The 24,876-nt window shown below is 37.5% G+C and overlaps 1 protein-coding gene across 1 annotated transcript; it reads right to left on the reverse strand.

Moving 5' to 3' along the window:
• Positions 1-7,220: 7,220 nt before the first annotated feature.
• LOC133255402 (olfactory receptor 4F3/4F16/4F29-like) lies at positions 7,221-8,153 on the reverse strand. The gene has a single exon (XM_061429857.1). It carries the CDS (start codon positions 8,151-8,153, stop codon positions 7,221-7,223), a length of 933 nt encoding a protein of 310 aa, XP_061285841.1.
• Positions 8,154-24,876: the final 16,723 nt, after the last annotated feature.

Here is a 24,876-nt window from a genome sequence, read left to right on the forward strand (position 1 = left end):
AGGAAATCTACCTACAAGTCCAAGGCATGACATGTAAAGTAAAACTACGTGCCATAAAAATTGAAATAGGACAAGAATGAACACCAAAAGAAAATGCATGCCTCTAAAGATCTTGAATCAGTCAGGAAGTTCAGTAGTTTCAAAAAGAGGTAGCTATGTTGAGAATAAAACCAGTGATCCTCACTTTAAACAGCAATATCAGAATGTGTGAACCCTCACATTAGAAAGTGATGGGGTAATGGAACTTAAAGAGAAAGATACAGATACAGCACCTTTGAAATAGTTAGGCCATGGTATAGCATGGCAAGAAGTGGGGGAAAGCATCCAGACAGCTGACACTTGCCATTATATAATGAGAAGAAACAGACAAATAATAAGATACATGATAAATATTAACAAATATGACTCCACTCTGAGTCAGTAGTTAGACCAGCAGCCCAGGCTTGAGTCATACTAATGAATGAGAGGTATTTTGAAAACCACATTCCAAAACTCAACTGCCTTCTATCATATATCACAATCACCCCCACCTCCTCCTCCTTCATGATATCCTTTCAAATATCTAGTGTATTAATAGATTAATGATAAAATTATATTTCATAGCATAATGATTCTATTATAAAACAATGATGACCTGTGTGAATATACTTCAATAAGAAAGAAAAGGGAAAATGACATAAGATAAACAGCAAACACATAATAGGTTATGCCATGAAGTAGTGAAAATTATAAGCAAATTTTCAGTGAAAATGTAAAGATATCTTCTTTCTGAAATGACATTTAGAAAATATGAGTCAAATTAAATAAATGACAGAAAATATGAAGTGACAAAAAATAAACTGGAAATTTCAAGAAGTAAATAACAAAATGAAAGAGACAGAAATGAGGATCACTAACAGAAGAAAAAAGTGGAAGCTTAAATATTCTAAAAAGAATGGAGTTTAAAAGAATTAAAGAAAAATATAGATTAAAATAATATCCAACAAATTAAAAATTAGTTTTTCTTAAAGAGAGTTCATAATGTTTAGTATAGAAATTATTCAAAATAAAGAAAAAGGAAACTTCTCCAAAACAAAAGAAGCATTGAATTTACAGACTAAAGAGCTTATCAGAAACCAGGGGTAAAAAAATATAGCATGGGTCACATTAAGGCAAATCCAACTGGTTATCAAACTTCATGTGCACAAAATAAAGAAACTTAAAAAAAAAAAAAAAAGTTTAGGAAACAAAGTTCTCATGAGGCCTTACTGAAGAAAACAGAGAATGAACTTCACTATTCAAAACCTGAACAGATATAACATGGTAATAGTAAATTATGAAGTTTAATATTAAACAGTCCTGGGAATCCTGAGGACTATGGTTAAAGAATAGAATCCATGTGTTAAAAACTATAACACTATAAAGAGTAATTAGTTACATGTCAGTTATATATCAATAAAACTGGAAAATATATTTTAAAAAAGAATAATTATATTAGTAAAAAAATTAAAAACAAAAATATTTCTACTGAAATATTATGATTTCTTTATCTTTCACAGTAGGAGGGATTCAAAATTACTTTAAGGGTGATTAATTATTATTTTAAAGTATAGAGGTAATGATTAAAAGAACTAAGAATTAAGTTATCAAATAAAATTGAGTGATGAAGGGGGAAAAGATAGGGGGTGGGTAAAAGATAAAAGGCATGTATACTAATTTCTACTATAGTGAGGAGCCATTTCCTTCTCCATTTCCTTCTTTCCAACCCAGTGATTGAACCTGGGTCTCCGGCATTGCAGGTAGATTCTTTACAATCTGAGCCACAAAAGCCCACAGTGAGGAGTCAATGGGTACTAAATTTGAGGTAACACAAAATTACAGCATTACCTATGTTATATACAATGAGTAATTAAAACTAAGTGTATGGTGTTAGAAAGTGTTCTAGTTTCATTCTTTTACAAGTGGTTGACTGGTTTTCCCACATCACTTGTTAAAGAGATTGTCTTTTCTCCATTGTATATTCTTGCCTCCTTTGTCAAAGATAAGGTGTCCATAGGTGCATGGGTTTATCTCTGGGCTTTCTATTTTGTTCCAGTGGTCTATATTTCTGTCTTTGGGCCAGTACCATACTGTCTTGATGACTGTGGCTTTGTAGTAGAGCCTGAAGTCAGGCAGGTTGATTTCTCCAGTTCCATTCTTCTTTCTCAAGATTGCTTTGGCTATTTGAGGTTTTTTGTATTTCCATACAAATTTTGAAATTATTTGTTCTAGCTCTATGAAAAATACTGTTGGTAGCTTGAGAGGGATTGCATTGAATCTATAGATTACTTTGGGTAGTATACTCATTTTCACTATATTGATTCTTCCGATCCATGAACATGGTATATTTCTCCATCTATTTTTGTCCTCTTTGATTTCTTTCACCAGTGTTTTATAGTTTTCCATATATAGGTCTTTTGTTTCTTAGGTAGATATATTCCTAAGTATTTTATTCTTTTCATTGCAATTGTGAATGGAATTGTTTCCTTAATTTCTCTATTTTCTCATTAATAGTATATAGGAATGCAAAGTATTTCTGTGTGTTTATTTTATATCCTGCAACTTTACTACATTCATTGATTAGTTTTAGTAATTTTCTGGTGGAGTCTTTAGGGTTTTCTATGTAGAGGATCATGTCATCTGCAAACAGTGAGAGTTTTACTTCTTCTTTTCAAATTTGGATTCCTTTTATTTCTTTTTCTGCTCTGATTGCTGTGGCCAAAACTTCCAAAACTATGTTGAATAGAAGTGGTGAGAATGGGCACCCTTGTCTTGTTCCTGACTGTAGAGGAAATGCTTTCAATTTTTCACCATTGAGGATAATGTTTGCTGTGGGTTTGTCATATATAGCTTTTATTATGGTGAGAAATGTTCCTTCTATTCCTGCTTTCTGGAGAGTTTTTATCATAAATGGATGTTGAATTTTGTCAAAGGCTTTCTCTGTATCTATTGAGATAATAATATGGCTCTTATTTTTCAGTTTGTTAATGTGGTGTATTACCTTGATTGATTTGCAGATATTGAAGAATCCTTGCATCCCTGGGATAAAGCCCACTTGGTCATGATGTATGATCTTTTTAATGTGTTGTTGGATTCTGATTGCTAGAATTTTGTTAAGGATTTTTGCATCTATGTTCATCTGTGATATTGGCCTGTAGTTTTTGTGTGTGTGTGTGTGTGTGTGTATGTGTCATCTTTGTCAGGTTTTGGTATTAGGGTGATGGTAGCCTCACAGAATGAGTTTGGAAGTTTAAAATAAACTCAAAATGGATTAAAGATCTAAATTTAAGAGCAGAAACTATAAAATTCCTAGAGGAGAACATAGGCAAAACACTCTCCGACATAAATCACAGCAGGATCCTCTATGACCCACCTCCCAGAATACTGGAAATAAAAGGAAAAATAAACAAATGGGATCTAATTAAAATTAAAAGCTTCTGCACATCAAAGGAAACTATAAGCTAGGTGAAAAGACAGCCTTCAGAATGGGAGAAAATAATAGCAAATGAAGCAACTGACAAACAACTAATCTCAAAAATATACAAGCAACTCCTACAGCTCAATTTCAGAAAAATAAGTGACCCAATCAAAAAATGGGCCAAAGAACTAAACAGACATTTCTCCAAAGAAGACATACAGATGGCTAACAAACACATGAAAAGATGCTCAACATCACCCTCAGAGAAATGCAAATCAAAACCACAATGAGGTACCATTTCACGCCAGTCAGAATGGCTGCGATCCAAAAGTCTACAAGCAATAAATGCTGGAGAGAGTGTGGAGAAAAGGGAACCCTCTTACACTGTTGGTGGGAATGCAAACTAGTACAGCCACTATGGAGAACCGTATGGAGATTCCTTTTAAAACTGGAAACAGAACTGCCTTATGTTCCAGCAATCCCATTACTGGGCATACACACTGAGGAAACCAGAATGGAAAGAGACATGTTCATCACAGCACTGTTTATAATAGCCTGGATATGGAAGCAACTTAGCTGTCCATTAGCAGATGAATAGATAAGAAAGCTGTAGTACATATACACAATGGAGTATTACTCAGCCATTAAAAAGAATACATTTGAATCAGTTCTAATGAGGTGGGTGAAACTGGAGCCTATTATATAGGGTGAAGTAAGCCAGAAAGAAAAACACCAGTACAGTATTCAGTTCAGTTCAGTTCAGTTCAGTCGCTCAGTCGTGTCCGACTCTGCGACCCCATGAATCGCAGCACCCTAGGCCTCCATCACCAACACCCAGAGTTCACTCAGACTCACATCCATCGAGTCAGTGATGCCATCCAGCCATCTCATCCTCTGTCGTCCCCTTCTACTCCTGCCCCCAATCCCTCCCAGCATCAGAGTCTTTTCCAATGATTCAACTCTTCGCATGAGGTGGCCAAAGTACTGGAGTTTCAGCTTCAGCATCATTCCTTCCAAAGAAATCCCAGGGCTGAAATCCTTTAGAATGGACTGGTTGGATCCCCTTGCAGTCCAAGGGACTCTCAAGAGTCTTCTCCAACACCATAGTTCAAAAGCATCAGTTCTTCTGCGCTCAGCCTTCTTCACAGTCCAACTTTCACATCCATACAGGACCACTGGAAAAACCATAGCCTTGACTAGACAGACCTTTGTTGGCAAAGTAATGTCTCTGCTTTTCAATATGCTATCTAGGTTGGTCATAACTTTCCTTCCAAGGAGTAAGTATCTTTTAATTTCATGGCTGCAGTCACCATCTGCAGTGATTTTGGAGCCCAAAAAAATAAAGTCTGCCACTGTTTCCACTGTTTCCCCATCTATTTCCCATAAAGTGATGGGACCAGATGCCATGATCTTCGTTTTCTGAATGTTGAGCTTTAAGCCAACTTTTTTACTTTCCACTTTCACTTTCATCAGGAGGCTTTTTAGTTCCTCTTCACTTTCTGCCATAAGGGTGGTATACTAACACATATATATGGAATTTAGAAAGATGGTAATGATAACCCTGTATGTGAGACAGCAAAAGAGACAGAGATGTATAGAACAGTCTTTTGGACTCTGTGGGAGAGGGATAGAGTGGGTTGATTTGGGAGAATGGCATTGAAACATGTATATTATCATATGTGAAACGAATCAGCAGTCCAGGTTGGATGCATGATACAGGATGCTTGGGGATGGTGCACTGGGATGACCAAGAGGGATGGTATGGGGAGGGTGGTGGGAGGGGGGTTCAGGATAGGGAACACGTGTATACCTGTGGCAGATTCATGTTGATGTATGCCAAAACCAATACAATATTGTAAACTAATTAACCTCCAATTAAAATAAATAAATTAAAAAAAACTATAAACTTTCAAAGTTATTAAAAGAAAACACACACAAAAAGAAATAAAACATCATATAGAGAGAAATTTTAATACATAAAAGTATTACATAAAAGGATGCATAAAATTAATTCATTAAGTTATCTTAATATTTATTGACTACCCCATTGCCAGGAGTGTGCCCAGTGCAATTGATTGATAGTTCTCCCATCTTGAGGTTTTATATACTAGAGGCAGAGGCAGATATTAGTTAAACAACCACAGAAACAAATGCAAAATTGCAAACATGAAAGTTACACTGTCATATTGTAATAGAGGATTTGATGTAAGCAACAAAGTCAGTAAAGATTTCCTGAAGACGCAACTGGAGCTAAAATCTAAATGATAAATAGATGTTGACTAAGAATGGAAGACAAAAGATTCCCTGAAGGGGAAACAATCTGTGCTTCCCCTTGAGGCCAGAGTGGGCACTGGGAGTGAAACCTGGAACTACACTGAGAGAAAATGAGAGGAGATTTATACAGGATGAGGCTGAAATAAGTAGTGGGATACTCTTTCTAGGAGAATGAGAAGGCAAGGAAAACTTAAAATCTTCCTCCAAGGAAGGCAATATGAACAGACTAGATATTTATGACTATCACTTGGATCCCTGTGTACAGAGTAGGTTTGAAGGAATCTGGACTGGATGTTGGGGCTTCCCATGTGGTTCTAGTGGTGAAGAAAGTGTCTGCCAATGCAGGAGACTTAAGGAACGTGGGTTTGATCCCTAGGTCAGGAAGATCCCCTGGAGGAGGGCATGGCAATCCATTCCAGTATTCTTGCCTGAAGAATCCCATGGACAGAGGAGCCTGGCAATCTATACAGTCCATGGGGTCACAAAGAGTTGGGCACAACTGAGTGACTTAGCACACAGCACACAAATGGAAAAAATAGGCTATACTGGACGTATGACACTTTGGCAAGCACTGGAAACTAATGTTGGATTTTTACAGTGCACTACAAAATGTTCTATAAATTTGCGTTGAAAATATTTGATTCATATCTCTATCTCCTCCAGGCCATACATCTTGAGGTGCTTCAACGTATTCTTAGAAACAACCCCAGATACAGAATAAATACAATGCCATATATAAAGAGAAATGAATGGTTTTAGGAGACAGATAAAAGAATGAATAATTGGTTCATGAATATACCTATATGTGAACAGTAGGAAACCAGTAGTGTCATTTGTTTAGGCTTTCAAAAATCTTCCCAACAGGGTTTATGTCACCAATAAAAAATATTGGTAATTAAGAGAAAGAGTAGTGAGAAAAGAGGCAGAAAGGCAGAAGACAATGAGGCCAGAGAGACTGGTATTTCCTTAGCCTGGAATCAGATACTTTGTAACTTGTTGAGGGAGAATCTTAACAGAAAATTTTCCTGCTGAAGAAGATATCTATATCATCAAAATTACAAAGAGATAACTGATATAATAAACCTGAAGGACTTGGATGACATGTGAGTATTATCCAACTCACCAAAGGAATGAGAAAAAGACCCATTCTTGGTAAATGTGGAGATTATCAATGGAATAATTAGCATCTTGGTTACTTCAAGATGTAGATTATGAGTAAATATATGGACAAATTGAAACAATTATCAGTTTAAAATTTTGAAAGAAAAGAGAAGTAAAGAAACTAGCTAGAAAGAAATGATTATAATTAGAACATATATGTGTAATCCCATATAAATAAACATAAATTTTGAATTAAGGTTTTATTTGTCTGAATGTTTATTCTCTTTAGGGAAGAGAAGCAGTCTTATAGAGTGTGGTAACACTCAGAGCTAATGAACTAGAAAGAGCTAATTTCATAATACCAGATACAGGCAACATAATGATCAGGATAAAATCCTTTTAATATCATTTATGAAATCTTAAAACTCATGAATGGTCTGAAAGCTCTCTTCATTGCTACCTTCATCTCTTTATTCCTGAATGTGTAGATGACTGGATTTAAAAAAGGAGTGAGAACAGCATCAGAAAGAGCAAGAAACTTGTCCATTTGGGAATTGGGGTGTGGCCAAGTATAGATAAACATGATTGGACCAAAAAACAAAATAACCACAGTGATGTGAGCTGACAAAGTGGAGAGGGCCTTGGGTGAACCACCTGAGGAGCGTTTCCAAACAGTTAACAGGATGAACATATAGGAGATGAGGAGTATAAAGAAGGAACTAACACAAATAAACCCGCTATTGACAGTGACCATGAACTGAAGTCTGTAAGTATCTGTACAGGCCAGTCTGAGGAGCCGAGGAAGATCACAGTAAAAGCTGTCCAATACATTCGGACCACAGAAGGGCAAATTAACAATAAATGCTAGCTGGAACAGTGAGTGGCTGACACCAAGGGCCCAGGCAGCAGCCAGAAACAAAATGCACATCCTTGGGCTCATGATGCTCAGATAGTGGAGAGGCTTACATATGGCAACATATCTGTCAAAGGCCATGGCTATGAGCAGCACCATCTCCACCCCACCAATGACATGGATGAAGAAGATCTGAGCAATGCAGCCTCCAAAAGAAATGACTTTACGCTTTCTGAAAAGGTCATAGATCATCTTGGGAGAAGTGACAGAGCAGGCTCCCAAGTCAATGAAGGAGAGGCTGGCCAGTAGGAAGTACATGGGGGAATGTAAGTGAGGATCAGTAGTCACAGAAAACACAATGAGGATGTTTCCAGCCATGCTTCCTACATAGAGCACAGAGGAGAACACCAGGAGGAGCAGCTGGATCCCCCAAGAATGAGTGAGTCCCAGAAACACAAACTCAGACACCGAGTGATTCCCTCCATCCATCGATCCAGCCAACAGGGCTGCCACTGAAATACTGATAAATATGAAAATGAAGAGGAAAGTGTGATTATGGAGATGATAATTTCTGATTTCAGTATTCTCATAATGAATGAAAAGTATATAACTATCCAATTCCTCAAATACACATGCAAAAAGACAACAATCAACGTAGTATCATCACAATGTTTGAGCTGCAATGTACTTCAAACCTATCATCACAAATACTCTCACTTCAACATTCTGTTCTTAAATTAAGAGTAGGCAAATACAAAAGATTCCAATGTGTCCATGGAATTCATCAGCTGTTTATATCACTTCTGGGGACTTCCCTAGTGGTCCTCTGGTCAGATGTACACCTTGTCATGCAGGGAACAGGGGTTTGACCCCTGCTTGGGGAACTAAGATCCCACATACCTCGGAGCAACTGAGCCAGTGCTCTGCAGTCACACCTATAGAGTCTGTGCATCTCAACAAAAGATCCCACATAATGCATCAAAGATCCCACGTGCTAGAACTAAGATCTGACATAGCCAATAAGTAAAGATTTTAAATTTCACCTTTGATATTGACTATTCCTCATTTCCAAAATATTCCATCATGTTTTTATATATATTCTCACAATCCACTTTTCTCACAATTCACTGACAAAAAGTAGTGATGAGAGGAAAACATGATTCACTGGTCGATTGTCACCTGGATTGAAAGTTACATGAGACATGAACTGATAGTCTCCTGTCTTTTATCCCTATCTCAGGATAAGCTGTAGATTGAGACAAAATAAAGAGAATGTGGTATGTAAAACTGGAGGTCCCACAAGTATAGTAAAGCAGGGGAAGTATGTGGACTTCAATAAGAAATAAAACAACCACTGTTTCCATCACATTTTATCATGGCCATGGCTATTCTGGGTGCCTCTAGTTTCCACATAATTTTTCATGACTACAAAATCCCTAAACTGGACTCAAAACTCAGTAAGACTTTCATAATGGAGCCTACAGCAGCTAGGTGGGAAAAGCTTTCTCTAGACCTAATAAATGTATATTTGGGGAATTTCTGCAATTTCTGCTAAGGCAGAAATTTCTAAAGCAGCCACAGATGATGTAAAATATCTCTGAAAGCATTTTTCTGTTCATACATGTGAAGGTATTGAAGTCAGCACTTGGAATAGTTGAGATATTAAGTAGTAATTCATCGGTGTCTCAGCTTTCCCTTAATGTCATCTCTTATGTTCACTGATACCCCCTTATGCTTTAAAGTATTATCACCTGCATGATAACCTATTCAGATAGCTGATATTATCCTGCTTAATTTTACTTTGAAATCTAGTCAGGTATTTTATCTTCAAGGCAATTTGTATTTTATATTTTTTATTTATAATTATAAAATATGAGGAATATCAAACACTAATAAGTCCCATTATAGGAGGGCAGATGAGATTCCTTCTTGATCTTAAATCATAATATACAAAGTTAGTTAGTTCTTTAATGCATATAGTATTTATATGTGAGGTGGAGGGTAAGCAGACAATGGTGTTGTGTTTCTCTGTGTGCAGACACCCGTCTCAACCACTCCTTCTAGAATAGAGCAGTCCCTGAAAACATCTGCTACAGGTTAATTTATCTAGGACTTAATGAAATGCAGTAGAACAGGTATACTGATATCTTTCATTTTTTAGGTACAACTTCAGACCTTCTCACTCAAAGGGCCATCTGACTGGTGCCCTCTTTCATCACAGACTACACAACTGACTCTGTCACTATATTCTGACTCCAATTCTGGGTCAGCATCATTGGGATGAATGTCTTTCTATTCTCATCTACATATATTAACTACACTATCATCTCCAAATCCAATGGTCCACAGTCTTAACGTGCACACTTTCTGTTACCAGAAACCTGAGGCTTGGAGTAGGGTGCAGGGAGCAACCAATTTCTGCTGCTCATCAAGTTGGAGAGAGTCACCAGGGGATAAGATTTATGGGATAGACATGCAGAGGAAGGTAGTGGAGGCACAAGATGGGGGGAAGACAAGAAACTCAGTAATTACTGAAAAAGGACCAAGGTTTTGGTGACGAAAAGCACATGTTCTCAGTATTATGAGATGAAAAGCTATTGTGGAATTATATATGGGCCATTTTGTCCAAGATGGTTATCATTCACATGAAAAACACGAGGCCACATCCAGGTTTACATAACTGGAAGAACTGGAAACCAAAAGCTAGGTCTGTTGATTCTTATTCTAGAAAGATTGACTCTAGAGAAAATGATCAAGTTAACCAAAAAAATAAATAAATAATCATTTTTGTTGGTGAAAATCAAAACTAACCAGAGGTATTCATACACTGCCCATTATTAACATTACTGAAACAGAAACTCCCCAGGTCAGTAGGTACCCAATATGCTACTGGAGATCAGTGGAGAAATAACTCAAGAAAGAATGAAAGGATGGAGCCAAAGCAAAAAGAATACCCAGCTGTGGATGTGACTGGTGATAGAAGCAAGGTCTGATGCTGTAAAGAGCAATATTGCATAGGAACCTGGAATGTCAGGTCCATGAATCAAGGCAAATTGGAAGTGGTCAAACAAAAGATGGCAAGAGTGAATGTTGACATTCTAGGAATCAGCGAACTGAAATGGACTGGAATGGGTGAATTTAACTCAGATGACCATTATATCTACTACTGCAGGCAGGAATCCCTCAGAAGAAATGGAGTGGCCATCATGGTCAACAAAAGAGTCCGAAATGCAGTACTTGGATGCAATCTCCAAAACGACAGCATGATCTCTGTTCATTTCCAAGGCAAACCATTCAATACCACAGTAATCCAAGTCTATGCCCCAACCAGTAATGCTGAAGAAGCTAAAGTTGAACGGTTCTATGAAGACCTACAAGACCTTTTAGAACTAATACCCAAAAAAAGATGTCCTTTTCATTATAGGGGACTGGAATGTAAAAGTAGGAAGGCAATAAACACCTGGAGTAACAGGCAAATTTGGCCTTGGAATACAGAATGAAGCAGGGCAAAGACTAATAGAGTTTTGCCAAGAAAATGCACTGGTCATAACAAACACCCACTTCCAACAACACAAGAGAAGACTCTATACATGGACGTCACCAGATGGTCGACACCAAAATCAGATTGATTATATTCTTTGCAGCCAAAGATGGAGAAGCTCTATACAGTCTGCAGAAACAAGACATGGGGCTGACTGTGGCTCAGACCATGAACACCTTATTGCCAAATTCAGACTGAAATTTGAGAAAGTGAAGAAAACCACCAGACCATTCAGGTGTGACCTAAATCAAATCCCTTATGACTATACAATGGAAGTGAGAAATAGACTTAAGGGACCTGATCGGATAGACAGAATGCCTGATGAACTATGGATGGAGGTTCGGGACATTGTACAGGAGATAGGGAGCAAGACCATCCCCATGGAAAAGAAATGCAAAAAAGCAATATGGCTGTCTGAAGAGGCCTTACAAATAGCTGTGAAAAGAAGGGAGGCAAAAAGCAAAAGAGAAAAGGAAAGACATACCCATTTAAATGCAGAGTTCCAAAAAATAGCAGGGAGAGATAAGAAAGCCTTCCTCAGCGATCAATGCAAATAGAGGAAAACAACAGAATGGGAAAGACTAGAGATCTCTTCAAGAAAATTAGAGATACCAAGGGAACATTTCATGCAGAGATGGGCTAAATGAAGTACAGATATGGTAGGGACATAACAGAAGCAGAAGATATTAAGAAGAGGTGGCAAGAATACACAGAAGAACTGTACAAAAAAGATCTTCACGACCCAGATAATCATGATGGTGTGATCACTCACTGAGAGCCAGACATCCTGGAATGTGAAATCAAGTGGGGCTTAGGAAGCATCACTACAATCAAAGCTAGTGGAGGTGATGGAATCCCAGTGGAGCTATTTCAAATCCCGAAACATGATGCTGTGAAAGTGCTGCACTCAATATGCCAGCAAATTTGGAAAACTCAGCAGTGGCCACAGGACTGGAAAAAGTCAGTTTTCATTCCAATCCCAAAGAAAGGCAATGCCAAAGAATGCTCAAACTACCACACAATTGCACTCATCTCACACACTAGTAAAGTGATGTTTAAAATTCTCCAAGCCATGCTTCAGCAATACCTGAACCACGAACTTCCAGATGTTCAAGCTGGTTTTAGAAAAGACAGAGGAACCAGAGATCAAATTGTCAACATCTGCTGGATCATCAAAAAAGCAAGAGAGTTCCAGAAAACCATCTATTTCTGCTTTATTGACTATGCCAAAGCCTTTGACTGTGTGGATCACAATAAACTGTGGGATATTCTGAAAGATATGGGAATACCAGACCACCTGATCTGCCTCTTGAGAAACCTGTATGCAGGCCAAGAAGCAACAGTTAGAACTGGAAGTGGAACAACAGACTGGTTCCAAATAGGAAAAGGAGTTCATCAAGGCTGTATATTGTCATCCTGCTTATTTAACTTATATGCAGAGTACATCATGAGAAACGTTAGGCTGGAAGAAGCACAAGCTGGAATCAAGATTGCAGGGAGAATTATCAATAACCTCAGATATGCAGATGACACCACCTTTATGGCAGAAAGTGAAGAACTAAAGAGCCTCTCAATGAAAGTGAAAGAGGGGAGTGAAAAAGTTGGCTTAAAGCTCAACATTCAGAAAACGAAGATCATGGCATCTGGTCCCATCACTTCATGGGAAATAGATGGGGAAACAGTAGCTGACTTTGTTTTTCTGGGCTCCCAAATCACTACAGATGGTGACTGCAGCCATGAAATTAAAAGACACTTACTCCTCGGAAGGAAAGTTATGACCAACCTAGACAGCATATTATAAAGCAGAGACATTACTTTGTCAACAAAAGACCATCTAGTCAAGGCTATAGTTTTTCCAGTTGTCATGTATGGATGTGAGAGTTGGACTATAAAGAAAGCTGAGTGCCAAAGAATTGATGCTTTTGAACTGTGGTGTTGGAGAAGACTCTTGGACTGCAAGGAGATCCAACCAGTCCATCCTAAAGGATATCAGTCCTGAGTGTTCATTGGAAGTTCTGATGTTGGAGCTGGAACTCCAATACTTTGGCCACGTGATGGGAAGAGCTCTCTCATTGGAAAAGACCCTGATGCTGGGAAAGATTGAAGGCAGGAGAAGAAGGGGACAACAGAGGATAAGATGGCTGGATGGCATCACCGACTCAATGGACGTGAGTTTGAGTGAACTCCAGGAGTTGGTGATGGACAGGGAGGCCTGGCGTGCTGCAATTCATGGGGTAGCAAAGAGTCAGACACGACTGAGTGACTGAACTGAACTGAATGCAGAATACAATATGTCAATTGAATAGTGAGACTTTGATGATTTGGGTTGGGGGCGGGGGAAGTGGCGGAAGTGTGTTCTAGAGATTCAAGTATAGAAGATAATTTCTGTCAGCAATACCAGGTGGCTAAGCTGCTCCAAGGGCATAGATACTTATCTGGGTCTAGAAGAATTACTGAAAGCAAGAAGGAAGATATATACCAATTTTGGTAAATATCTTGAATTACATAATATGAAAATGCTCTTTAATATTAACTACCATTATTCACAGGCTACCCAGGTTGCTCAGTGGGTAGAGTCTGCCTGCAATGCATGAGAAACAAGACACAAGTTCAGTTCCTGGCTCAAGAATATCCCCTGGAAGAGGGCATGGCAACCCACTCCAGTATTCTTGTCTGAAGAATCCCATGGACAGAGGTGCATGGCATGCTACAGTCCACAGGGTGCAAAGAGTTGGACAAGACGGAGGTGATTCAGCACACAAACAAGCACCATTATTCACATGTATACAGTTCATGGTATATACTCAGACACATAGAAAATCAAAAGACAGTTCTCGATTGAGAGGTTATGGGTGATTCAGTAGTAAAGTATCTGCCTGCCAATGCAGGAGATGCAGGAGACCTGGCTTCTATCCTTGGGTTAGGAAGAGCCCCTGGAAGAGGAAATGACAACCCACTTTAGTATTCTTGCACAGGAAATCCCACGAACAGAGAAGTCTGGCAGGCAAAAGTGCATAGGGTCACAAAGAGTTAGACACGACTGAGCAACTGAGCACACAGGCATTAATAACCCAAGGCTGTATTAAAGTCGTTCCATCTTTATTATTCTTGATTCTCCCCATCATTTTTTTCAATAGTTTAAATACACTTAAGGGAAAGTTTCTTACTTAAAAACTTAGAGTAGACAAGACCATTAGACTTCCAGTGAGAAGACACCTATAGCTTTACAACACATTTCTCGTTGGGGATTAGCTAGCATTCATCTCCAAACCAATAGCCAGCACTCAACCTGTTTTCCAAAAGTTTATGGGTGCATAGAAAAATAAAATAGAGAGAAAGAATGAATTTAAAATAAATTCTTAAAGATTGGATAGAGGAGAATTTAAAATAAAATTTTAAACTAAAATAAAATAAAGTTTATTATTAAAATAAATAAAATAAATTTTAAATAAAATTTTAAAATAAAATTCAAAATAAAATCTTAAAGATTGGATAGAGGAGAAATTAGAAAATATATGCACAATGACAAAAACAAACAAAAAAAAGAAGCAAGAGGAGAACAGAGAGAACACATAAGGGTTCAGAGAATGTGAAATACCATGCCTCTATTTCTGAGAACCCAAGTCAGTTAAGGAGAACATCACCCTCTCACCTTTAATTCATTGATTCAGGGCTGCTCCTGACTTTGCAACATTGGGTTGCATTTAAGGAAGGCAGATGGTTCTATTACCTGCCCAGTCAGGCTCACAGAGTTTCTGTGAAAACCACACTTGATAATGAATGGCAGGTTGCCTTCACGCTGCACAATGATATATACATTTAATTCACAGTAAAAAAATTCAACTCTTATTATGACTTGAGGAGTCTATCACATACTAAGCAGAAAAAGGTGTACAGGACAATAGACAACAAGCACATAAAATTCTCCCCCATGTATGTTTTTATATTCTACCATCCCAGGAGGGCTCTCTGTCTGGGCAGCATCTGCTATTACGGTCACAGTATTGTTATTTTCAAAGGTGTGGTTCTTCTATGTGGTGGATTTATCACATGGCTATATGTTCATATTAAAAAGTCCAGAAATCATTTTCAAACATTCATCTCTTAATTTCCTCAGTCCAAAAATGCAAAAATTCACAGATTTCTTTTCATGCATTATAGTGGAATGGTTAATAGCTTGGACTTTGGCATTAGTCTTTTATATTTTAGTTGAAGCTCAGCTGCAAATTTGCTGTGTGAGCATGGAAAAGTTACTTTATCTGAGATTCAGTTTTCTCACTATTTCTCATTGAGATAATAATACCTCCCTTGTAGGTTGTTGTGAGAAATATATGATATGTATGTAAACATATCTACCTCATAACCTAGCACATATGCGTGCGTGGTCAGTTGCTTCCGTCAGTTCTGACTCTGAAATCCTATGGACTGTAGCACTCCAGACTCCTCTGTCCATGGGATTCTCCAGGTAAGAATACTGGAATGGGTTGCCATGCCCTCCTCCAAGGGATCTTCCCCACCCAGGGATTGAACCCAAGTCTTTTATGTCTCCTGCATTGACAGGTGGGTTCTTTACCACTAGTGCCACCTGGGAAGCCCTAAGTGGTTATTAAGTATAAATAATTATTCCTGATATTCTGAATCCTTCATTATTCTTAATTATTAATATTTAAACTAGACCTTATTTATGCCTACACTTGCACCCAATCAATTAAGAACATTTCCCAAATACTTTTACTTCTCAAGGAATGTATTAACCGGAGAGCCTAAGGTTGCAGGAAGAAGCTTAGTGCTCTCATCAGGTTGTGACCTTTTCACTACTGCCATCCCAATAATCCAAAGCCATAAATTTCAATTTCTCACATTAAAAAAGTTAACTTTTCCCTAACAGTGGATGTTTCTCTTGTCTTTATGGTTAAAAGTGGGGCAAGTAGGAAGAAAGGGCAAGAGCAGGTGCTTCAAGGGATTTCTGAAGGCTGGGTCCATCCAGGAGCAAATATGTATTGATCTGCTGAGACAAGGAAGCCAAAGTATGCAATATCAGCTGCTAAGGAAAATATAATTTTCTCCAAACTGTCTTTTTCATTTGGCATATTAAATTCTTTAGTTATGACTTTCACTTTGACTGTACAAGTGAAAAAAAAGAAGCAGTTTAGGCATATAATAAAGTCAAATGGTTATTCAAGACTGAAGTCTTAATAATGTTCTTTTCCCATTCTTATCTCCTCACTTATTCATTTTGTTAATTTAAAATGAATTTGCTTCTATATACTAGGTCTCGTAAAAGACCAATGTTGTACAAAGTCAATCTTTATCAAACACATATATAAATATACATCAGGCATTGTGTGATGTAGGTCACAGAAGTGGAATAGATCTCTAAAATATGAGAAGAGTGGGAAAAGGTAATTCCAAAGATTAAAAAAGACAGCATAGCAAATATAACACTGTATATACTTTTAAGACATGGTAAATAGTACAATATATGAACATGGGATCTAAAATGTCATTTCAATCAAATGGTAAAATATTAAAAATACATAACTTTGGTATTCACTAGGTTAATGGTGAAGCATGCAGATTGTCTATTTCATAGACATTGTTTCAGAAAAGAGAAGAAAGACTGGTACAGATTAGTTTCTGCCTGACATTGAGAACTAATCTCAGTTATTCAAGACATTAAATAATTACAGGAAGTCAATGACAGAGAGTGTGCAAGGAATTGATGATGAGGCTAGTTATTAAGGCAGATACTCTACCCACTACTGTGATAGGGCAACTGGAGGAAAGAAGCAATGGAAGCAGGGAATCCTCTTAAGAGAATGATGAAATAAAGCAGATCTGGGAGGCCATGCTGCTGACGAGGACTAGATAGTTGATCTGCAACAGTATTGATACAGAAGAGAGAAATATTGAGAAGTAAAAACCCAGAGAAACTGGTGATGAATTAAAGTTGATGTGAACATGAAAGACAGAAGTCAAAAGTGACACCAAGATGTGTGGATGAATAGGACAATTGTGGATTCATTTTTTAAAAGAAGGTAGTTGGACATGGAATTTACAAAGGTGGAGAAAATAGATTATCATGTTTATATTAAGCAATTAGAGTTTAAGTCATTAGTGAGATACCAGGTGGAAATATGGGACAGGATATATGGAAAGAAGTATAGATTCAAGACATAATTGTATCATAACTCACGTAAGAGTGATAAATTAATATATAAGAGTGAATTAGTTCTCTGAGAGCAAGAGTACAGAGGGAAAAGACAAGATAAATGAAATAAAGCAAAGATCCCACCATGTAGAACGTTACACTGATAGTGTGAAAGGAAGCAAAGGAGCCAAAGACTTGGGCAGAACAATCCGGGAGACAGGAGGACAATGGGCTGTGAGCCATAGAAGCCAAAAAGTGAATCAAGAAGAGTGAATCAAGAACCAAGCATGAAAACTGAGAACTAATGGAGGGAATAGAGAAATGATGGGACAGTGAAGAGAGTGGGATGATAGAGTAAAGGGAAGAAATAAAATAAATTGAGATACCAGTTGACATATGTTTTCTACTTTGGAAACAGGTGGTTTAGGGCCAGTGTATCATAGGCACACATTATAAATATCAAATGGGTTCATTAAGGAATTAATCATATAATAAATGTGATGAGTTGTCAAAGAATGAATGAATGAATAAAAGGACGCCATTGGGGCTAGAACGAAGAAGGCAATGGCACCCCACTCCAGTACTCTTGCCTGGAAAATCCCATGGACGGAAGAGCCTGGTAGGCTGCAGTCCATGGGGTCACTCAGAGTCGGACACGACTGAGCGACTTCACTTTCACTTTTCACTTTCATGCATTGGAGAAGGAAATGGCAACCCACTCCCGTGTTCTTGCCTGGAGAATCCCAGGGACGGGGAAGACTGGTGGGCTGCCTCTATGGGGTCGCACAGAGTGAGACACGACTGAAGTGACTTAGCAGCAGCAGCAGGGGCTAGAAGACAAAGTTTTCAGAGACTCTACATGCCACTCTATTGTAACACATACCAGCAATGCTCAGCAGCTTGAAATCAACCAAAAAGAACTTTAACTATTAGGATGAAAAGACAGAGAAATAAAATGGCAGGCGAAACAGGAGGTTACAAAGGGCTGAAACATTTCTAGTCACTGTATAGTACAACTATATAGTCAGACTGACAATAAATCACAGGCCAGAAAGAAAAACACATGATACCAAAAAAATTAAAATTTTAACGTAAGGACCAACACTTGAGATACTTAGAAAAGAAGATGAGCGTTCCCTGATATTCTTCTACAGATTTATGCTCATTCTTTGAAGGCTTGTTGTGCACTTCCCCTAACTCATACCTTCAACTGTCCATATACATGACTCCTCTTCATGGGCCTGATCCCTACTCTATCCTCCTTCTCTAATGCGGGCAGAAAACTTCCACAGAAGGTTAACATCACAGCGAGCTACAGAAAAACTCAGTTTTTACATTCCTGGAATACAGAAAACTTGGCTAGTAGTAATTTATTCACTACTGATTTTATTTTTGCCCCACCTACCTGTTTTGTCAAGGGAACTAAGAAAACACCGTCATTAAAGATACAGACAGATATAGTTCTCCCAAAATCAACCAGGTCCTATGCAGGATCATTACAGACACACACAAATAGTATAAAACAGTCAAAGCAGCAGCTAATTACAACCCCAGAGGGTAGTGACCAAGTGATGCTGTGGAGATCTGGGACTGCTGAAGTGAAGTCAGTTGGCCTGGGTGATTATCACCTGTGGTCGTTTTGGTTTTCCTACTGTAGCCAGGCAAAGAAGCTGTAAATGAGGAAAAATGAGACATTCAGGTTTCTTATGACAAAGGTACCACTGAACATGTTTTAGAGCTATTTTAATCTTTATGATGATTAAAGGTAAATGCCACAGCAGCATTTTTATTTTATTTTATTTTTTAACTTTACAAATTGTATTGGTTTTGCCATATATCAAAATGAATCCGCCACAGGTATACATGTGTTCCCCATCCTGAACCCTCCTCCCTCCTCCCTCCCCATACCATCCCTCTGGGTCGTCCCATTGCACCAGCCCCAAGCATCCAGTATCATGCATCGAACCTGGACTGGTGACTCGTTTCATATATGATATTATACATATTTCAATGCCATTCTCCCAAATCATCCCACCCTCTCCCTCTCCCACAGAGTCCAAAAGACTGTTCTATACATCAGTGTCTCTTTTGCTGTCTTGTATACAGGGTTACTGTTACCATTTTTCTAAATTCCATATATATGCGTTAGTATAATCATCTCATCATTTCTATGTTGATATTACAATAATATTCAACTTAAACACAAAATATATAATAAGAATAATAGTGAAAGTCACTCAGTCCTGTCTGACTCTTTGTGACCCCATGGACTGTGCCTACGAGGCTCCTCTGTCAATGGAATTTTCCAGGCAAGAATACTGGAGTAGGTTGCCATTCCCTTCTCCAGGGGATCTTCTCAACCCAGGGATTGAACCTGGTTCTCCTGCACTGCAGGCAGATTCTTTACCATCTGAGCCAGAAGAGAAGCCCAGTACATGGAGATAAAACCATACAGTATTCCATGAAAAAAGGTAGAGAGAATATATAAGGAATTGAGGTTAAATTGACTTCAGAAATAACACTTTCATGCACAGTCTATTAAATCTCCACAACCACACTGTGAAGTAGATGTAGTTACATATTCTTAGACAGATTATCTAAATTACATAGATATCAAAGGGTTGGCCTATATATGAATTTAGAACTTTATCCAATTTTTATTCTCTTTCTTCCTTGAGTTACAGATTTTGTTTGGTAAAGTATCTGTTCAAGCCTTTTGTTACTTTAAATTGCATCTTTTTTTTATTACTGAGAGTTCCCTATAGATTCAAAATACAAGTCATTTTTCAGATATGTGATATGCCAATATACTCATCCCACTTATATGGGTTGTCATTTCATTAACAGAGCAGACATTTTCAATTTTGCTGAAGAACAATTTACTAACTTTTTGTATTTTATGTTTTTGGTTTCATATCTTAGAAATCTTTACTAGCTTCAGGTGACTAAATTTTCTCTAATACTTTCTTCTAGAGGTTTTATTGTTTTAGATTTTGCATTTAGGTCTATGACCATTTTTGAGTTAAAAAGGTGTCAGATATAGGTTGAGCTTTAATTTTCATTATGAATGTTTGTTTGTGTGTGCTCAGTGTCTGACTCTTTCTAACTACATAGCCAGCCAGGCTTCTCTATCCATGGAATTTTCCAGGCAGGAATACTGGAGCAGGTTGCCATTTCCTACTCCAGGGAATCTTCCCAACCCTGGGATCCAACCCACATCTCTTGCATCTCCTGCACTGGCAGGCAGATTCTTCACCACTGTGCCAACTGGGTAGCCCTTATAAATATTTATTTCAGCACGATTTGTTGAAACAACTCCCTGTTCTCCATTGAATTGTGTTTTAACATATTTGTAGGTTTATTTCTTGATTCTTCTTTCTGTTATTTGATCTATGTATACATTTTAAAATTCAATTTTACTTTTTAAAAATTTATTTTGGCTATTATAGTTCCTTCGCATTTCCATAAAGATTTTAAAATCTGTTTGTTGATATCTTTAAAAATCTGATATTTTTTTATATGTAACTATATTGTATGGGTTTTGCCATACATCAACATGCATCCGCCACGGGTGTACATGCGTTCCCCATCCTGAACCCCCCTCCCACCTCCCTCCCAATACCATCCCTCTGGGTCATCCCAGTACACCAGCCCCACGCTTCCAGTATCCTGAATCGAACCTGGACTGGCGATTCATTTCTTATATGATATTATACATTTTTTAATGCCATTCTACCAAATCATCCCCCCCTCCCTCTCCCATAGAATCCAAAAGACTGTTCTATACTTCTGTGTCTTTTTTGCTGTCTCGCATACAGGGTTATCATTACCATCTTTCTAAATTCCATATATATGCATTAGTATACTGTATTGGTGTTTTTCTTCCTGGCAAACTTCACTCTGTATAATCGCTCCAATTTCATCCACTTCATTAGAACTAATTCAAATATATTCTTTTTAATGGCTGAGTAATACTCCATTGTGTATATGTACCACGGCTTTCTTATCCATTCATCTGCTAATGGACATCTAGGTTGCTTCCATGTCCTGGCTATTAAAAACAGTGCTGCGATGAACACTGGGGCACACGTGTACCCCAGTTTTGGTTTCCTCGGTGTGTATGCCCAGCAGTGGGATTGCTGGGTCATATGGCAGTTCTATTTCCAGTTGTTTAAGGAATCTCCACACTGTTCTCCATAGTGGCTGTACTAGTTTGAATTCTCACCAACAGTGTAAGAGGGTTCCCTTTTCTCCACACCCTCCCCAGCATTTATTGCTTGTAGACTTTTGGATCACAGCCATTGTGCCTGGTGTGAAATGGTACCTCATTGTGGTTTTGATTTGCATTTCTCTGATAATGAGTGATGTTGAGCATCTTTTCATGTGTTTGTTAGCCATCTGTATGTCTTCTTTGGAGAAATGTCTATTTAGTTCTTTGGCCCATTTTTTGATTGGGTCACTTATTTTTCTGGAATTGAGCTGCAGGAGTTGCTTATATATTTTTGGTTTAATTATTTGTCGGTTGCTTCATTTGCTATTATTTTCTCCCATTCTGAAGGCTGTCTTTTCACCTTGCTTATAGTTTCTTTTGTTGTGTAGAAGCTTTTAATTTGAATTAGATCCCGTTTGTTTATTTTTGCTTTTATTTCCAATATTCTGGGAGGTGGGTCATAGAGGATCCTGCTGTGATTTATGTCAGAGAGTGTTGTGCCTATGTTCTCCTCTAGGAGTTTTATAGTTTCTGGTCTTACATTTAGATCTTTAATCCATTCTGAGTTTATTTTTGTGTATGGTGTTAGAAAGTATTGTAGTTTCATTCTTTTATAAGTGGTTGACCAGTTTTCCCAGCACCACTCAATAAAGAGATTGTCTTTTCTCTATTGTATATTCTTGCCTCCTTTGTCAAAGATAAGATATCCATAGGTGCATGGGTTTATCTCTGGGCTTTCTATTTTGTTCCATTGATCTATATTTCTGTTTTTGTGCCAGTACCATATTGTCTTGATGACTGTGGCTTTGTAGTAGAGCCTGAAGTCAGGCAGGTTGATTCCTCCTATTCCATTCTTCTTTCTCAAGATTGCTTTGGCTATTCGAGGATTTTTGTATTTCCATACAAATTGTGAAATTATTTGTTCTAGTTCTGTGAAGAATACCGTTGGTAGCTTGATAAGGATTGCATTGAATCTATAGATTGCTTTGGGTAGTATACTCATTTTCACTATATTGATTCTTCCAATCCATGAACATGGTATATTTCTCCATCTATTAGTGTCCTCTTTGATTTCTTTCACCAGTGTTTTATAGTTTTTTATATATAGATCTTTAGTTTCTTTAGGTAGATATATTCCTAAGTATGTTATTCTTTTCATTGCAATGGTGAATGGAATTGTTTCCTTAATTTCTCTTTATATTTTCTCATTATTAGTGTATAGGAATGCAAGGGATTTCTGTATGTTGATTTTATATCCTGCAACTTTACTATATGCATTGATTAGCTCTAGCAATTTTCTGGTGGAGTCTTTAGGGTTTTTTTATGTAGAGGATCATGTCATCTGCAAACAGTGAGAGTTTTACTTCTTCTTTTCCAATTTGGATTCCCGTTATTTCTTTTTCTGCTCTGATTGCTGTGGCCAATGCTTCCAAAATTATGTTGAATAGTAGTGGTGAGAGTGGGCACCCTTGTCTTGTTCCTGACTTTAGGGGAAATGCTTTCAATTTTTCACCATTGAGGATAATGTTTGCTGTGGGTTTGTCATATATGGCTTTTATTATATTGAGGTATGTTCCTTCTATTCCTGCTTTATGGAGAGTTTTTATTATAAATGGATGTTGAATTTTATCAAAGGCTTTTTCTGTATCTATTGAGATAATCATATGGCCTTTATTTTTCAATTTGTTAATGTGGTTAATGTTGTGGATATTTGAAGAATACTTGCATCCCTTGGATAAAGCCCACTTGGTCATGGTGTATGATCTTTTTAATCTGTTGTTGGATTATGATTGCTAGAATTTTGTTAAGGATTTTTGCAACTATGTTCATCAGTGATATTGGCCTGTTTAAACAGTATATAAACTTGAACCCAAAACAATAACGTAAATAGCAATGGGATCATACTTATCAATAATTACCTTAAATGTAAATGAGTTGAATGCCCCAACCAAAAGACAAAGACTGGCTGAATGGATACAAAAACAAGACCCCTATATATGTTGTCTACAAGAGACCCACCTCAAAACAGGGGACACATACAGACTGAAAGTGAAGGGCTGGAAAAAGATTTTCCATGCAAATAGAGACCAAAAGAAAGCAGGAGTAGCAATACTCATATCACATAAAATAGACTTTAAAACAAAGGCTGTAAAAAGAGACAAAGAAGGACACTACATAATGATCAAAGGATCAACCCAAGAAGAAGATATAACAATTATAAATATATATGCACCCAACATAGGAGCATCGCAATATGTAAGACAAATGCTAACAAGTATGAAAGGGGAAATTAAATAACACAATAATAGTGGGAGGCTTTAATACCCCACTCACACCTATGGATAGGTCAACTAAACCGAAAATTAACAAAGAAACACAATCTTTAAATGATAAAATAGACCAGTTAGACCTATTTGATATCTATAGGGCATTTCATCCCAAAACAATGAATTTCACCTTTTTCTCAAGCGCACATGGAACATTCTCCAGGATAGATCACATCCTGGGCTATAAATCTAGCCTTGGTAAATTCAAAAAATTGAAATTATTCCAAGCATCTTTTCTGACCACAGTGCAGTAAGATTAGATGTCAATTACAGGAGAAAACCTTTTAAAAATTCCAACATATGGAGGCTGAACAACACGCTGCTGAATAACCAACAAATCACAGAAGAAATCAAAATATGCATAGAAATGAATGAAAATGAAAACACAACAACCCAAAACCTATAGGACACTGTAAAAGCAGTGCTAAGGGAAAAGTTCATAGCAATACAGGTATACGTCAAGAAACAAGAAAAAAGTCAAATAAATAACCTAACTCTACACCTAAAGCAACTAGAAAAGGAAGAAATGAAGAACCCCAGGGTTAGGAGAAGGAAAGAAATCTTAAAAATTAGGGCAGTAATAAATGCAAAAGAAACAAAGGAGACCATAGCAAAAGTCAACAAAGCCAAAAGCTGGTTCTTTGAAAGGATAAATAAAATTGTCAAACCATTAGCCAGACTCATCAAGAAACAAAGGGAGAAAAATCAAATCAATAAAATTAGAAATGAAAATGGAGAGATCACAACAGACAACACAGATACAAAGGATCATAAGAGACTACTATCAACAATTATATGCCAATAAAATGGACAACGTGGAAGAAACAGACAAATTCTTAGAAAAGTACAACTTCCCAAAACTGAACGAGGAAGAAATAGAAAATCTTAACAGACCCATCACAAGCATGGAAATTGAAACTGTAATCAGAAATCTTCCAGCAAACAAAAGCCCAGGACCAGACGGCTTCACAACTAAATTCTAC

This window comes from Bos javanicus, chromosome 10, assembly GCF_032452875.1.
Source record: "Bos javanicus breed banteng chromosome 10, ARS-OSU_banteng_1.0, whole genome shotgun sequence".
NCBI classification, from domain to species: Eukaryota; Metazoa; Chordata; class Mammalia; order Artiodactyla; family Bovidae; genus Bos; species Bos javanicus.